Source organism: Lynx canadensis, chromosome D4 (genome assembly GCF_007474595.2).
Source record: "Lynx canadensis isolate LIC74 chromosome D4, mLynCan4.pri.v2, whole genome shotgun sequence".
Lineage (NCBI taxonomy): Eukaryota > Metazoa > Chordata > Mammalia > Carnivora > Felidae > Lynx > Lynx canadensis.
In genome coordinates, this window is record NC_044315.2 from 83,393,407 (window position 1) to 83,411,601 (window position 18,195).

At 43.8% G+C, this 18,195-nt stretch overlaps 1 protein-coding gene across 1 annotated transcript in view; it reads right to left on the reverse strand.

Moving 5' to 3' along the window:
• Positions 1-13,151, reverse strand: part of PSMB7 (proteasome 20S subunit beta 7) — a 59,304-nt gene extending 46,153 nt beyond the window's left edge. Inside the window, exons 1-5 of the mRNA XM_030294112.2 lie at positions 13,064-13,151; positions 12,529-12,622; positions 11,704-11,801; positions 10,132-10,272; positions 3,873-3,988 (exon numbers count right to left, since the gene is read on the reverse strand). Coding sequence (XP_030149972.1) covers positions 3,873-3,988; positions 10,132-10,272; positions 11,704-11,801; positions 12,529-12,622; positions 13,064-13,125 — 511 coding nt within the window. The 5' untranslated portion in view covers positions 13,126-13,151. The remainder of the gene's footprint in view (positions 1-3,872; positions 3,989-10,131; positions 10,273-11,703; positions 11,802-12,528; positions 12,623-13,063) is intronic.
• Positions 13,152-18,195: the final 5,044 nt, after the last annotated feature.

An 18,195-nucleotide genomic window follows, 5' to 3' on the forward strand; every position in this document is an offset into this window, starting at 1 on the left:
CCCTTTGCCACTTTGCTGGGCTGAGCAGTGGCAGTGTGTATAGTATGACTCCCGTCCTATTCTGGGGAACCCCACCCCGTTAGGAGCGAGTGACCAAACTTCACCAATTAGAAGCATCCCTGCCCCCCGTCCTCCCCCCCCCCCTCCCCAGCCAATAAGGAACTCTCCGGCAGTGGTGAAAGGGATGTCAGCAAGAATCCGTTCCAGAAGAGTCAGGGAGGCTGAGCCAGGCCCCAGCAGCACCTGTGGCCCCAGCATGGTCTGGAGCACTCTGTGCTCGCCTGCGGCAGCCTATGCCACAGAAGGATTTCTGACACTGCTCACGGCCCCACATCCAGCTCCTGCCCTCCCAGCTATTCCATGAGCCACCTACTATCCTTTCCAACATATTTCTCTTTTCCTTAAATGATCCAGTAATTCTGTCGCTTGCCACAGAGGACCAGGAACAATACATACACATACCCTCATCCTGAAATTCCACTGCTAGGAATTGATCTGAAGTGCAGAAATATGCATCATTAGAATAGGTTAAGTCCTGATACAGCCATATAATGCATTTCTATGCAGTTGTCATTGTGATACAGATCTACATGACAAAGAACTTCTTTTGTGCTGATAAAGAACCTCTCCAAAACAAGTTAACAATAAGGGAACAGTGTGTTTGGTATGACTTCATTTGTGTATCTTTAATAGTGACAGACTGATACAGATACATGAAGCGGTTTCATAAAACATTATCTGGAAATGGGGCGCCTGGGTGGCGCAGTCGGTTAAGCGTCCGACTTCAGCCAGGTCACGATCTCGCGGTCCGGGAGTTCGAGCCCCGCGTCAGGCTCTGGGCTGATGGCTCAGAGCCTGGAGCCTGTTTCCGATTCTGTGTCTCCCTCTCTCTCTGCTCCTCCCCCGTTCATGCTCTGTCTCTCTCTGTCCCAAAAATAAATAAACGTTGAAAAAAAAAAATTTTTTAAAAAAAACATTATCTGGAAAAAAACACCAAAAAAACCTTAAACGTGGTTACTTTGGAGGAGGAATACGAAACACACTTATTTTTCATGTAATATTCCCACTTGAATGTTTTGTCATGTTCGTAAATTACTATCATTAGAAAATGTTTTAATGTCACTTGCTCAGTAAGGACCTCCCAAACAGCCATTATCCACATATTCCTGCCTGTTACTTTCTCGTATTACTGTTCTTTTCCTCCAGGGCACTTAGCACAGCGCATTCTTTCAGATGAATGTGTACTTACTTTTTAAATTCCTGTCTCCCACATGAGGCTCTAAGCTCTGAAGGCAGGTGCTGTGCTGACCACTGTATACCCGCACCTAGCACAGTGCCCAGCACACCGTTGAGTGCTAAGTAAGTATCTGATAGATGAATGAAGGTAACTTATGCTTCTTTTAAGATTCTGTTCATGTGAAGCAAAGCTTTTCCTGAGATCCTCCCATTTCCATGTGATCCCTTCTCCCTCGGGCCTCCACTGGCCTTGCTACCTACTGCCCTTGTCAGTTCATACATCTGGTTCCCTCACTACACTGCGACTATACCGAGGGCAAAGATCCACACGTTCATCTCTATCTGTGGAGCCAGCCACAGTGCCTAGACAGAGAAGGCAAGAAATAGTTGGCACATAAATGAACAGATGAACAAACTGCAGCTCAAAGTAATCATTTACTCGTGTATTCATCAGATGTTACAAATGTCTGCTCCTTAATCTGGTCTTTCACGGTAGCAAAAGCAGACTCTGTAGAGCAAAGATCTCTCAACAGAAGTAGGCCACGTTGAGTTCAGGCTGAGGAGCATCACCCTGGAGACACGCTAGACGTGGAAGAGCAAGTTCACTGTCGACCAGGAGGGAGAGTACATGCGGCACAACCGCCTGACTGCTCACTTTCAACAACTTTTCCTGAATTCGGGATTGGGCTCGGAAGACAAATTACTACAGTTCAAAAGCAAAAGAAACCAATTTTCCCAGCTTAAAACTGAACCTGCTTTGTAACAACGTTAAATTTCCTGAATGTGATGATTTTATCAAGGTAACGTAAGAGAACAAGGCAAAGGATTCAGAGATGGATAATGGTGTCTGCTACTTACTCTCAAATGATTCCACACAAAAAGTTAACGGTAATAAGGTCTGAGAAAGCGAGAACAAGTGTCCTAAAGTGTTAACTGACACATATGAGTAAAGAGTACATATGACTGTCCATTGTACATTACCGTTACTTTTCTGCAAGTGTGAAATTCTTTTACAGTTAAAAAAAAGAAGAAAAGCAACTACTTAAGAGAAAGAGCTAATTCATCTTTACCTCCATTTAAGGGAATCAATCAAACAGGGAGAAATAAAAACAGTACTATGATAGAGATAACAAATATATTTGAATAAAGCAGTTCCGAACAATTCTAAAATTACTGTAAGTATCTTCATTTTAAAATAATTACAAAGACTCGCCCAGATGGTATCTGGGGGTAAATCATTCTCCCCAGCAAACAGGGAACATCTGTTGTCTAAAAACCTTCTAAGAGGCTAGAGAGCACGATGGAATAGCAAGGTCTCAAACTGGCAATTTCCAAACTATTCAAGGCAGTTCTCCTAGCCCTTCAGAGCCAAGATACCAAGACAAAAAACATAAGAGGTAAACAACAGCTGGAAAAATACCAGCTACACATGACCTGTTCAAATTTCTGCACCTACACAAATTGACTCAGAAATTTAACGTAAAAGTCGTAATTTGAAAATCCCAATTTTATCACTCCTTTGTGTGTAAGTGTGTGCACGCACATGTGTGTGATCATTAAAAGCAAAAATTTCTCTCGGGGCGCCTGGGTGGCTCAGTCGGTTAAGCGTCTGACTTCAGCTCAGGTCATGATCTCACAGTTTGTGGGTTCAAGCCCTGTGTCGGGCTCTGTGCTGACAGCTCAGAGCCTGGAGCCTGCTTCGGATTCTGTGTCTCCCTCTCTCTCTGCTCCTCCCCCACTAGTGCTCTGTGTCTCTCAAAAATGAATAAACGTTAAAAAAAAAAAAAATACTCTTGACTAGCCTTTAGAGCTAAATACAAATGTAGAAAGCTAGTCTGAAAAGAGTAACCACTATTATAGACCAGGCATTTGACCAGATGCTTTATATACATTACTTCTAATCCTTACAACCTGGTGTATATGGCAGATATTAATGATACCATTTCACAGGTGAGGAAATCAAGGTTCAGAGAGGAATTAAATGCCTCTGATCTCTCAGAAATTAAGAGGGGCCCCAATCACCCTCGCTTAAAAAAAAAAGTCAATGCATGTACTAGACGTGTTCCCACCACGAGGCTTCCACTCTAACTTCTCTCCGCTGGAACCTGACCCTGAGACCTACTTTGTTCTATTTAATACTATATTCTGACTTCCACTCCCACACTCCAAAGCCCCCTTACCCTGCATTAATTTTTTTAACCTTTTGTTTTGAGATGATGGTAAATTCACATGCGGATATAAGAAATAATACACTGGGTTTCTATACGGCCTCGACCCAGTTTCCCCCAAAGGTAGTATCTTGTGTAACTGTAGTACAGAATCACCTGCATAACTTTTTCTCCTAGTATTTATCACTTTCTAAAATATTAATATATTCATAACAGTTGTTGTTACTGTCTGTCTACCCCCACTAAAATACAAACTCCTTGCAAACAAGAATCTTTAACTTGTGTTCACTGCTATATCCCAAGCACCTAGAACAGGGCCTAACCCATAGGAGGAACTCAATAAATGTTGCAGAATGAATCAAAGCACTATATTGCCCTGGCTCCTCTAATAGGAAATAGCCCAGCTCTTTAAGAGACCACCTTGGCAAATAAGAGGATTCTGAAACATCAGGGAAATGTTACACTCACCCATCGTGACATAAGGCAACTTATCAGTTGATCCATGAGGATAGATGCTGTAGAGGTGAGGTCCAGTAACATCTACTCCCCCCAAAACTAGGGCTGCACCAATGTAACCTTGATACCTGGTGATCAGAGTATGTATAAGAAAAAAAAAAAAAATGAGTCTACAATGCATCACTGTAACTTACCCAAAAGCTGTATGAGAAGTCAGACAACAAAAGGCTTTCTTACACTGCTACTGTTTCATTAAGTGGTTACTGTTTGATGGGAACAAAATGTGGACTGAAGGAACATGAGTTGGAACACCACTATCAGCCCATACAGACTCAATTGTGTGAGGCCCTCCGACGTGCCTATTTCCTTAGTCACAGAACTCCCTTTAAAAGAGGATCATTCTCACTTTAGAGAAGAGAAAACGAACCCAAAGACCTTAAGTGCCAGCCCAATCTCTCAGAGCCAAGCTTGGCTTACTCCAAAATTTATCGGCACCCTTCCCATCACACCTCTCAGTGATTAGCAGATAAGCTACTTTCAAAGTGAACTCTGAGGAGCGGCTAAACTCAAGCTGTTCAAATTCTCAACCTCACCTCACCGCAGCCTCACAGGAAGATGGCTCATGTCAAAACACCTTCTCTTTTGAATAAACCCACAAAATTATCATCATAGATATAAGCTCATATTGGGTAAGAGAAAAATATTTCATCATACATGGAAGTGAACGGCGGAATAACTCCACAATACCCTATAAAACCCACTGCTGCTGCCCACAGGACGAAGCTACGCCTCTTCAGGAACATGGCAGGGGATACCTTTCCCACCCCACCCTACCTCCGTGTAATTGTGCACTTATCTCCTCCTCTGTGTCCTTTATCTGGTTGGTTTTCTACCTCTACAGATTGCTTTCCCTGTATTTGTTCCATTTTTTACCATTAGAATTGCTATGCTAGATAAATGTGTTAGATTTAAAGCCCTCCACTATGTGCCTTTAGCTCTTTGGGAAGAAAAATGAAATGAGCACATGCTGAATTTGCCTAATGATATAATTGTTAAAACTGATACAAATAAACACAAGAACCAATCAAAGCCCTAACTATAGACTGTCTGAGACATAACTACTCATCACGAAGTGCTCTAGGTAACCAGAATAGTCAAGTCCAATATTTCCCCCATGCCTGACTACCAAACTGTTCTTTCAGAAAGAATCTTCCAGGAGCGCCTGGTATAGCGTGTGACTCCTGATCTTGATCTTGATCACTAGGTATAGAAATTAAAGAAATAAAATCTAAAAAAAAAAAAAAAAAAGAATCTTCCAGTTAGAAGTGAAAAATTACAGAGCAGGAAAGGATTTTAAAACAGTCTTAAAACAGAGGCCCAGCCAGAGGAAAAGAAACAAGTCCTAAGCCACATGAGGTAATAGCAGGGTCAAGACTAGCTCTCTGGGCTCTGGGATAAGGAGGGGGAATTACCAGACCCACCACCCCCAGCAAGGTCCAGTGCCTGACCCACTACCCCAACTGCCTACCAGACACAGTGTTTACATAAAGTCAACAATAATCAGTTAGTTCCCTTCCAAGCTAAATATAACCTCTGTCTGATGTCTTTAAAAGAATCTAAAATACTTTGGCAAGTTATTGTAATCCTCAAAAACTGACCCAGAAACGCTACTTCCAGGAATCAAATTCTAAGGATATACTAAGACAGATACACAGAAATAAATGCACAAGGATGTTTACTGCAACAGTTTATGATGCCAAAAAAGCAGAAACAGAACTAGCTAAACAAACGGATGTATATAGCTATGCAACAGAACACTACACGATCCAGATCTGTGTGACGTTTTCTCATACACTATTTTTGTTAATTTCAAGTTTTTATTTAAATTCTAGTTAACATATACAGTAAAACTGGTTTCAGGGTGTGCAATTTAGTGATTCATCGCTTACATATAACACCGAGTGCCCATCACAAGTGCCCTCCTTAATACCCATCACCCATCTAGCCCATCCCCCACCTATCTCCTTTCACCAACCTTCAGTTTGTTCTCTATAGTTAAAAGTCTCTTGGGGCGCCTGGGTGGCTCAGTTGGTTAAGCGACCGACTTCGGCTCAGGTTATGATCTCGTAGTCTGTGAGTTCGAGCCCCGCATCGGGCTCTGTGCTGACAGATCAGAGCCTGGAACCTGATTTGGATTCTGTGTCTCCATCTCTCTGTCCCTCCCCACTCCCCAAAACAAACAAACATAAAAAAAAAAAAAAAAAGTCTCCTAAGGTTTGCTTCCAACTCTCTTCTTTTGTCTCCCTTCCCTTATGTTCACCTGTTTTGTTTCTTAAATTCCACAAGTGAAATTATATGGTATCCGCCTTTCTCTAACCGACTTATTTCACTTAGCATAATACATTCTAGCTCCATCCACGTGGTTGCAAGATTTCAATGGCAAGGTTTCATTCTTTTTGATGGCTGAGTAATATTCCATTGAACATATATACCACATCTTCTTTATCCATTCATCAGTCAATGGACATTTGGGCTCTTTCCATAGTTTGGCTATTTCTCCTACACTACTGATGGTAGTGCAACTTAGTACAACCTTTCCAAAGGGTGGTTTTGGCAGTATGTATCAAAATGTTCAACATGCATACCTTTGACTCAATAATCCACTTCTAGGAATTTACTTTAGAATACAGCCTGAGAAATCAATCACACAAGTAAGTACCTAAAGGTTCTATGTTTCAAAGGTTCATGGACTACCTTAAAACGAGCAATATTGTTAAAATTCAAAAACTGGTTAAATTATGGCACATCTAGAGAATGGAATACTGCGATACCACCAAAAGTTAATACTGATGGGTCATAGACCCCTTTGAAAAACGGATTCATATTGTGGAACCCTGACCCCATAACAATATACACACAGGTTCTACTGTTTTGGGAGGGTTACAGGTCTCCAGAACACCTCTGTGGGCTCAAGGTAAAAACCCTTCTACTACTGGGAACAGCAATCACCATATACTATTATGAGAACAGGTCAGTTACAAAACCACACACAGGATTTCATTTTGGTAATAAATGAGCACATAAGCAACAGTATAAAACGTGTGGAAGAAATAGTTCTCAAAGGTTTACAATATCTGTGTCTCAGTAACGAAACATCACGTGACATTTACTTCCTTCTTCTCACATTTCCACTGTAGCAATTTTTTATAATCATCGCATGTTACTTTTACAAAAATTGTTTCAAAGGTGATATTCATTTTGAAATGCTCCAAATGGAAACTATGCAACATGAACCAGCAGATGGGAAGATTAGGTTGTATTCTAGGATAGAATATACAACTATGATCCCATTTTTATGGAACAAAATATGTATTAGTAAATGGAAAAAAAGCTTGAAAGGCATACAGTAACCTGCTAGCACCAATTGCTTATGGGTAGTAGGAACTCAGATAATTTTTGTATTTCTAGTTTATCTCTTATCTTCTGTCTTAAGTTTTACTGTGAACACACACTAGTAATAAGGAAGGAAGCAAAGAAGGAACAAATGAATGGGTGAACAAACAACTTAAAAGAGTGGGAGTACACACACCCAACCAAAACATGATTCTCCCTGAATTGTAAAATCTTTATTTTTTCCTTTGGGCTTTTCAGTATTTTCCAACTTTTTTACAATGTATATTTATTCTTTCCTAAGAAAAAAAGCACCACTAATATAATAAATAAAAGAGTCTCTATATATTCAAAGAGTTTCTAGAATACAGAACCACAAAGACTTCTATTAGATTCAACTAGGAGGCTCATGCTCAGAAGGAACAGTAATACATCCAGCCACCATACAAGTAAAATAAAAAAACTGCTTAAATGAGGGAAAAGATGTCCACTTCTATTTATCAAACCCCCTTTCTTCACCAACTCACCTACACAGAAATGGGTCACTCTGGGAAAAACAGAACAGTAATAGCACCTTGACTACATCTTGTTCTCTTTCTCAGCCTCTGAATTTTATGGGGATCTAACTGTGCATCAGGCCCTGTACTAGGCATTATTGTAAGCCTTGCTTCTTTATTCATTTCCTCCTCAAGTCAGAGTCAGAAACTATTATCCTCATTTTACTGAGGAAGAAAATGAGGTTAAGAAAGGTCAGATGAACAGCCCAAGGTCACACAACTCTAAGTGCTTTAGACGAGACCTGAACCAAAACCTCTAAAGTCAAATACCCTTATACCACTTTATTTTTTGTAACTCATTTTATGTAATGCAACAAAAATGTAAGAAGATATAATGAACCACAAGCATCCTGGTTAAATTTTTAAATGTTCCTCTCAAAACTTTGGTAAAATTTAATTTGTGCAAAGTAACTAAAATTTTGCAAATTTTACAAAGTAACTAAAAACATTAAAACATTGAAAAAAGTGAATTTAGAATTCCTAAAACACTCTAAAGAGATTAACAGAAACATCTGCTAGGTTTAGCGAGATGATTGGAAAGAATCTGGAACATTTGCTATTAACTGCAATTTTACAAGTTTAAAAATTGTTTTAAATGTAATGCACCACACAAACCACCAGAGGGAGCTTTAAATTTAAAATCAAAATCACAAAGGTCTTCAGAACTCTTGATAACAGATGTGCTTTAACAAGTTCTCACCACTGTACTGGGAAAATTTATTTGATAAGCGATAATTCTCCAGGATTACAACGACGACCATGGACATAAACAACAGGAAATCACTGACATAAGGGCTCAGTACAGCCAGAGCACGGATTAGGTAGATACGACTAGACTTCCTACCCATAAACTTCTAAGTCCTGGTCTTCCCACCTGTAAAATGGGAACTATGCCACAGCCCTTGCTACACAGCTACGCTGTGCCTCACAGCCACGTGCTGAGAGCCCAGGGCCATGCTAGACTCACAGACAAAGACCCACAAGTTCACAGAAAGACAAGGGCCAGGCAAGCAGGAAGTGAAACCAGGCAAGGACCGACAGACCACAGCACTTCTCCCACTTCTAAAGGCAACATCTGCCACTCAGTTCCAGAAGATTACTGCCACCTATCATCCCACCCTCTTTCTGAATTTTTTCAAAAGAAGCCAGAAAAAATAAAAACATTTTTTAAAAAAGCCAGAAATCCAGATTTTTAATTCCAATCTCCCCAATTTAGATTTATTGACCACTATAATTTTAAAGACACTGTGACCCAAATATAATTTCTCTACAAGCAGTACATGGCCTGTGTGCTGGCAGCTTACAATCTGTGCTTTCTATTCCTGCTTCCCTTTAATCTTGCAGGCCTCGATACAGCTGCTGCTGCTCGGAGCAGAGATAAAGAAAATGGTTTTTGTAAGCTGCTTAATGAATGAGGAGGACCAGAATAATAAAGGCCTCTGATCAACTTCAAAAAGAAAAAAAAAGAGAGAGAGAGAGAAAGAGAAAGAATCTATTAAAGGTAATGCAGGTCTCCAAAAGAGAAGCTGGTATTCTAACCCATGACTAAATGCTCAGGCTGTTTCCAAGCTCTGCTCTAATACACGGCCTCTCTTCTCTTTACGAGAAGCAAATGAGAAGCAAATGAGAAAAGAGACTTAGGATTTGAAAACCAGGAGACCTACACAAACGTAAAGTGATGATGTGATTAAGGAAAAAAAGGAGACAAAACTGAGAGGAGCTGTGGGTGGGAGTCAGCATGGCATGAAGGTCAGATCAGGCAAGTGACTATACTTCTGTAAGCCTCAGTTTCACTTAAATATTGATGTTAACAGTCCCTATCTCAGAGTTCCAAGGATAAAAGGAGATCGTGCATAAAGCACGAAGCATAAGACCCAGCACAAAGAGACAGGTAAATGTGGGTTAATATTAATGTTATTATACCCACTCACAGCCAACTACAAATACAATTTTTTATTTCACTGCTACTTTGTCCCTACAAGAGAGAGAAAAAAACCAACTGTCTGTGTCTGTGTTCACAAGATGAACTCAAAGGTAACTTTCTTTCTATAAACAAAAGAGGACTGTTTGTAATCCAGTAATACCCTATGCCTCAGGAAATGACTTGGTTGGTCACATGTGTTACCTTCATGGGGGAAAAAAACAGACGCCATAAATTCAAATACATCATCAAAAGCCTTCTGAAATTAAAATGGTTAACAACTGATTTCTAGAATAAAATGTGTATACCTGAATGCTTTTTCTGTAGTTTCTAGGTTCCCAGATGCCAAAAACCTAAGACATAAGAAAAAGATGCTATAGAAATGCCTATCCTGGAATCTTACCTGAAAAGCATCTGCTTCAGCATCCGATTGGCCGTCACAACCCTGGGAAGGCGGCCAGTGGAGAGAGAGTGGAGCTCCAAATTGGAAGAAATGAGCTGGGTTGTCATGTCTGTGTCTGCAGCTGTCCCAGCACCACAACAACTAAAAAATACAATCAGAAACTTAGATGAAATTCAATTACCAAAGGGCTCAATTAGAAGTGGAGCTTCTTGGGTAACTTCCATCAAGTTTAGGTACACAGAGAGATGTTTTTGCGCATATTCTGCACTGTTAACTACTCTAATCTTATATAAATGTGAAACTGAGAACACTCATCTTGTTATATGCAAATATATTTTCTGTGCCTCAACAGAACATTGCAAATCATTAGCTTCTGTGCTCTTACCAGACTGAGCATTTTACTACTCCTGAAAACATATCTGAGTTGTACCAAACAGCAAGACATATTAAAAACCTTAAAATTTAACATTCACCAAGCATTTACCACCAGGTACCAGCCATTACAAAGTGCTGAGAATAAAGAAAATATGAAACAGTCCTAGGACTTGATTGCAAAGTTGAGTGCAGGAAACAAAAGTAGGCAAAATTTATAATACCTTATATAATACGATATAGCACAAATGCTATGGGAAACTGGAGGAGAGAGCGATTAATTCTGGTCTTTGAGAAGAGGTTTCATATGAGCTGGATTTGAAAGGATCAAATAAGAAACACTGCAAAAACAAGAGGAAAGGGCAATTCTAAGCAGAGGGACTGGCAAAAGCAAAGGTGAAAGAGCTCAGAGATGAAGCGAACAGGGACGGTCTGGCTGTAACTGGAACACAAGACGATGACAGCGAAATACGCTGAAAAGGTAAATTTTTGTGACATTGTGCAAGATCTTAAATATCATGCTACAGAGTTTCAATTTTATTCTGAAAGCAGTGTGGAAATGTGAAAAGTCTCTTGAAATGTTTGTAAAGAAGAAAAGGACATAATCAGATCTGTGTTTTACAAAATTCAATATGGCAAAAGGACAGATAATAAAGAGACCAAAGGCAAAGAGGCCATTTAAATGACAAATGCAGGGGCACCCAGGTGGCTCAGCCAGCTAAGCAGCTGACTTCGGCTCAGGTCATGATCTCATGGTTTGTGAGTTCAAGTCCTACAACAAGCTCTGCACTGACCCTGCACAGCCTGCTTGGGATTCTCTCTCTCTGCCCCTCCCCTGAGCTCTCTCTCAAGGTAAAAAACGATTTGGGGATTTTAATCTGCTATAAACAAACAAACAAACAAACAAACAAACAGATAAATGACAAATGCAATAGTCCAGCTGAGAAACAAGCATATGAACTAAAGCTTTAGCAGACGGAACAGCTGAAACAGAACTGGGACCAAGCGAATTAAAGACTAAAGCAAAGAGAGAACGTGAGGATAACCAGCTCAGGTGACAGGCAGATGAAAATACCATTTAAGGGAGATAAAAAGGAAATACAAGTTAAACAACAGGTTTTAGTAAGGAACACAGTAAATTCCATGTTGGCTCTGGCAAGTTTGAAAATATAAGAGCTATTCAAACTAACTGATACTTACTAAATGTTAGGAGATATGAAGTGTATTTTTGAACAGTTCTTGTCAGCAACAACCATCCCTTCAGTTGCCCTTGTATCTGCTCCAAGAACTATGCCATCCTATTTTTAAAAACATATATTTTAAAACAAGTTCACATATACAAACCCACACCTCTCTACTCTAGGGAAAACAATGTTAGCCGTCCCCTGCTTCCCCCAAACCCTTGAGGGGTTGGTGAGATGGAGCCCCAAGTCCGGCTCTGCACTGACAGCATGGAGCCTGCTTGGGATTCTCTCCTTCTCTCTCTGCCCCTCCCTTGCTCACGCATGTGTGCAAGCTCGCTCTCTCTCTCTCAAAATAAATAAAGTTAAAAAAATAAAATAAAATAAAATATGCCACCCTTTATCTTTAACCACGATAACCATTCTCTCTTTCGACCCTTTCAACAATTTAAGGCAGGAGTTACTCTGTTCATTTGATGGGCAGGAAAGCGTGGGTGTGAGAAGTGACTTGCCCAAAGTTGGAAGCAGCATAAAAGTTAAATGGCTACATACACCTGTCTGACCAGAAATCTTGTATTCTCCCATTATATCACCCTGCTTCCCAAAGCAGTACGTTAAGACAGAAAAGTATTGGTCTCCTGTCAAAAATTCTGCAAAGTGAGAAAAGAATATAAACTGTTGATAAAAGCACAAAACCTCCCGACAAATCCCAAAGGCCCTTTTCCTGACGTTCTCTGAAATATGCGCCCTTCTTGACAGAGCCCAGAGAAGCGAAAGGAGGCCAAGTGGCCTGCATCCCGTAATCAGCTGTCACTGCTGCTGCTGCCGGCCTATCCCTGCTCACCTTATAGACCACCCCCGCGATGGTCGTGCCAGTCTTCCGGGCCGTTGGAAGCTTGTACCCTTTCTTCGCAAAATCAGCTTCCAAGACGGCATTTCTGAAAGCAAAGCAGAGAATAAAGCGTCGAAGGGCAGGACCACCTTGCGCCGCACTGGCACGAAGAATGTCTAATAGGGAACTCAGGAAGAGAAAAGCTACTATTCGCTTTCCATCCCTCTGTTCACCGAATCCTCTCAAGATCAGGACTAGTGTCGCGTTATTCGGCATGCAAAGCGTCAGAGAGAGGTCGCATCTCGCCCAAGGAGGCAGAGATGGGGACTGGCCGGGTGCGCTGGGCAAGCGGAAAGTCAGACTCGGCTTTACGAGAAACCCACTCTCAGGCCCTCATTCCCCTGAGTCACACGGGCCGCGGGGCGCAGGCCGCAGGCCCCGCCGTTCACCCTTCATTTGGACTTCCCAGATCAGACCGCGGCCCGGCTCCGACCCCGGCACCGCACTCCCACTCCCGCCCTGAACCTGGCCCCGGGCATGGCCACACCTGCGACAGTTATCAAAAGAGAAACCTCCGACCGGGGACTCATAGACCGACACAGCCGCCATCTTCCCGAGAAAGTATTTCCGGAACACGGGCTGGAACTAGCAAAAAAGAGCAGGGCACTTCCGGCGCCTGCGGCGACCTGGCCTGAAGGGGCGGGGCAAACTCCGCGCCTGGGCGATTGATCTTAGCGTTCTGGACTCCTAGAGGAGCCCGGACGTGTTTGGCGTATTTCGCCCCAAGTGGCGCGGAGGAGTAACTAACGCTGGGGGCCGGGAAAGGACTTGTCCAAGTTGGTGGCACGGGAGACCAGACTCCTGCTGACCACACAAGAGCTGTGTCTACTGTTGATCAGACTCCGTGGGGGCTTAGGACACAGACACACGCGAGTTCCAGGCACAGTGCCACGTCCTCCTTACACTGAGCGAGTCCTCTCAGTTCTGAATCTCTTTCCTCTGCTGCCAAATGGAAATAACAGTTATCTCAAGAGACTGCTGTGAAAATGAACAAGAAGCACATGAGAAGATGCTCAACATCATCAGTCATTAGGGAAATGCAAGCCAAAACCACCATGGACACCCGCTAGGATGGCTATAATTAAAAAGACAGAAAATAACAAAAGTTGGCGAGGATTATGGGGAACCCCGAACCCTCATACACGCCTGGTGGGAAGCAGTTCAGCGGTTGCCCAAAATGTTAAACATAGACTGAGCAGTTTGTCTCTGAAGTATATACCCAAGAGAATCAAAAGCATATGTTGACAAAAACGTGTACACAAACATTCATAGCAGCATTATTCATAATAGCCAAATAATAGAAACCACCCAAATGCCCATCATTTGGAAACAAAATGTGGTACATCCATACAACAGAATATTGCTCGGCCATAAAGAGGAATGAAACATTGGTAAATACTACAACAGGAATGAACTTTGAAAATACTACACTGAGTGAGAGAAGCTCAGCACAAAAACAAAAACAAAAAAATCACATGTAGTATGGTTCCATTTCTGTGAAATCCATACTAGGCAAATCACTAGTTTCCAGTGAGAAACTAGATTAGTGGTTGCTAGAAAATGGGGGGAGGAGAAAATGGGGAGTGACTGTTTGAGAGGCACAAAGTCTCTTTTCGGAGTGATGACAGTGTTCTGGAATTAGGCTGTGGGAATGATTACATGACATTGTGAATATACTAAAAACCACCGAACTGCACGGTGCATTTTATGTTAGATTAATTTTATTTTGATTTGTAAAAGGCTGCTGTAAGAATTGAAAATTGTACATGGATAGCTTGTATCCCTGGCATATAGCAGCTTTTCAATAAATAGTACTTAATATTAATACATTCATTTCATAGCAAGTAAGCGACAGCCTCGGTAACTGTGGAATGAAGTGACATAGTCTGTCACAACTGTGTGTTCAATAAATATTTGTCAAAGATTGAATTCTCTTTCATTACTTTTCTGGGCCCTTTGTGTGGAATTAGGAAAATGAAGCCTCACCTACCTACCTCCACAGGAATCTGCTGATGAAAAAGTCTGAGTGTATCCCCTGGTGATTGTCAAAAATGAGAAGATCTGAGCTCCGCTCTAGAGAAGTCCATTTCCTGACGACAGAGACTCATCACCATAAGACCAAGACAGGACAGTTTGACATGCCCTGGACGCCGTGGGAGTCAGGAAATAATCCTAGAACCGCCTCTACAATATCCATCAAACTCTCTCACTCCTGCCCTGGGCCCAGCCTCAAGGGAATGAACACAAGATGAACCAGATGTACCTCCTCTCCGCATGTTAGGGGCTGAATTTTGTCACCCCAAGATTATTTTTTATATATATTTTTTATTTTTTTAATGTTTCTTTATTTTTGAGGGAGAGACAGAGCATCAGCAGGGGCAGAGAGGGAGACACAGAATCCGAAGCAGGTTCCAGGCTCTGAGCTGTCAGCACAGAGCCCAATGTGGGGCTCGAACCCACGAACTGTGAGATCATGACCTGAGCCAAAGTCAGACACCCAACTGACTGAGCCACCCAGGCGCCCCTGTCATCCCTAGATTCTTATGTTGAAGTCCCAACCCCCAATACCTCAGAATGTGACCTAATTTGGATGCAGGGCCTTTACAGAGGGAATTAAGTTACAGAGGTCATTAGGGGGGTGCCTGGGTGGCTCAGTCAGTTAAGCATCCAACTTCAGTTCAGGTCATGATCTTATGAACCCCGCATTGGTTTCTTTTCTTTTTTTTTATTTAATTTTTTTAATGTTTATTTATTTTTGAGAGAGAGCCAGATGGAACGTGAGCAGCGGAGGAGCAGAGAGAGAGAGAGAGAGAGAGAGAAGATCCGAAGCCTGGTCTGAGCTGTCAGCACAGAGCCCGGCATGGGGCTCAAACTCACGAACTGTGAGATCATGTCCGAGCCGGAGTTGGACGCTCAACCAAGTGAGCCACCCAGGCCCCCTACACACACACACACACACACATTGGGTTTTGAGCCCCACATTGGCTCTCTGCTATCAGCGCAGACCCTGCTTCCGAACTTCTGTCTTCCTCTCTCTCTGCCCCTCCCCCTCTCGCACTCTCTCTCTGTCTCTCTCTCTCAAAAATAACCATTAAAAAAACAACAAGAAAAAGGGCATTAGGGTAGCTCCTAACCCAGTATGACTGATGTCCTATTAACAAGGGGAAATTTATGGGCGCCTGGGTGGCTTAGTTGGTTAAGTGACGACTCTTGATTTTGACTCAGGTCATGACCTCATGGTTCTTGGGCTCAAGCCCCACATCGGACTCTGTGCTGATGGCACAGAGCCTGCTTGGGATTCTCTCTCTCTCTCCCTCTCTCTCTCTCTCTCTCTCTGCCCCTCCCCCACTCGCATTGTCTCTAAATAAATAAATAAATAAATAAATAAATAAAGGTGGGGCGAGTTTACAGACAGACATTCACACAGGGAGAGCTTTGTGGACTTGAAGGCAGAAGTGTGCGATGCTTCTACACGCCAGGGAACGTCAACGATGGGCAGTCAATCACCAGATACAGTGATGACTCGAATGCGATTGCGGCAAAGGAAGCACAGCAGCCCGCAGCCCCCAGAGGGCGGTGGCAGGGCGCCTGTGTGGCCATAGAGTCTGGGTGCGACCCAGAGGAGCCAGGAAAGGATATGGAAATGATTTGTGATCTCGGTTTGTCCCGGGGCATTCCTCTTACGTGGATCTCTTAGGTACCTTTATCGCTCTCAGACAGCTGGAGGGGAGGCATCGCCTGTCTTGGGGCCTCTGGAGGTGGCCCAGCAAAGACAGTTGGAGCCAGCAGAGGGCGACAGAGAGCCTCCAGGCAGCCTGGGCCTGGCCTTTGAGAGGCTCAGCCCAAGGCCAGGCAAGCTCCACTCAGCCTGTGACAGGGCCTCGGTCCCTTCAGTGGTTTGAAGGGCAGCTCCCGGTCCCCAGCACTCAGAAACCCCTGCTTCAGCCTCCCTGTCCAACATGACTGCTGTCCCCTGGGACTGCAACCCTGTCCAGAATGCCCTCCCCAGGGTGTGGACACAGTCCCACTTAATCCCCAGCAAGGGCCCCAAAACTTGACAGACCAGTAAAGCTCTGGATTTGGCTGTGTGATCTCAGGGGAACCATCAAGCTCTCTGTGCCTCAGTTCCCTAGTAATATAGTTAACAACCCACCTTCCCTGAGAACACCCAATCTGCTTTGTACACAGGATCTCTCCTGATCATCCCAGGCGCTGAGACTGTGCCAACACTGGAAAAACAGACGATTAGGAGACAGATACTGTCCCTGCCCTCTCGGGGAGCTAGAGGTCCCCAAGGACCGGGCATCACTGCCCCACTTTACAGATGAAACAGCTGAGGCCCAGAGAGGTGAAGCCAATGATTCAAGGCTGCACAGCTGACAACTGGCAGTCAAGATATAAACCACATGCCTCTCAGCCCCAGACCAGACACAGAACCACACCTCCCTTCGATTATGGCTCAGCTGGAACCCAAGTTCCCATGTTCCCTGGGGCTTTGCCCGAGCAAAAGCAAGGTTTCCTCCCCAAGGATTCTCATCCAGCCCAGCTATTTCCCAGCTGTGTGATCTCAGGCTGGTCTCTTCATGTCTCTGAATCTCAGTTTCCCCATGTGTAAAATGAGAGAACATTACAATGTTTCCCTTACCTCATGCGTCCTGAGTAAGACCATGCACTTTGAATGAAAGCACTTCATTTATGCGTTCATTCAGTATTTATTAAAGCCCCTCCTTGGTGCCAGGCTCTTGGCCAGATCACAGCCTTAAGGAGTGCTGGTCTGGGAACTACACCTTCAGTGCACTGCACTAAGTGCCCTTTAGGGGCATCAGATCGCAGCCAGAAGACGTTCCCAAGAGGGTCTGAGGCAGCAGGGTGGGCACCCACAGGACAGGAGTCAGCACCGAGACCGAGAGACCAGAGCGTGCCTTTCCACAGAGAGTTCAGCTGTGCGTGGCCCCCTGCATCACCCCGGGTTTTCCAAGGGCCTGGCAAGCACCCTCCCTGTCTTGGGGCCTCTGGAGGTGGCCTGTAGGCTGCTAGGAATCCAGAGTGGGACAGGCCCTAGAAGGTTCACCCCCATCCTCTGTCAGGATACACACACATCCGGGGGTGCCCCCCACCGGGAGTCTTGGCCAATTTCCCACTGCAGGGAAAGCAGCCCATGATGCTCCTGGTTGCTAAGGCAACTGGGCCCTTGTTTTTCCTTCTTCATAAATAAGCCATAAATAGACAGGGCAAACCTGGGCGCCTTCCTTTGCATGAATTAGAGCAGCTGCTCCAGGCTTCAGGGCGCCTGGCACAGCGCCCAGGTGCCGAACCTCGCTGCCCAGCCACAGACGCCCAGTGGGAAGGCACAGCGGGCCCACGGCCGTGTCCCAGCCATGTGGATTCCCGCCACCCACTCCAGACTCCCCTGGGACACTTAGTGGATTTGGGGTGCCCTGAGGAGACCCACAAAATCCCAATCACTGTAAACAAGGCCTGGGATGGGTGTTTCACTACCTAACCCCAGAGAATGAAATGAGCCCTTGTGGAGTGACCCCCCAGCTGACGGTGAGCAGGAGTGGGCACCACCCCCCCCCCCCTTTTCCCATCTGGAGCTTGTACAAGTCTCTGGGAAAT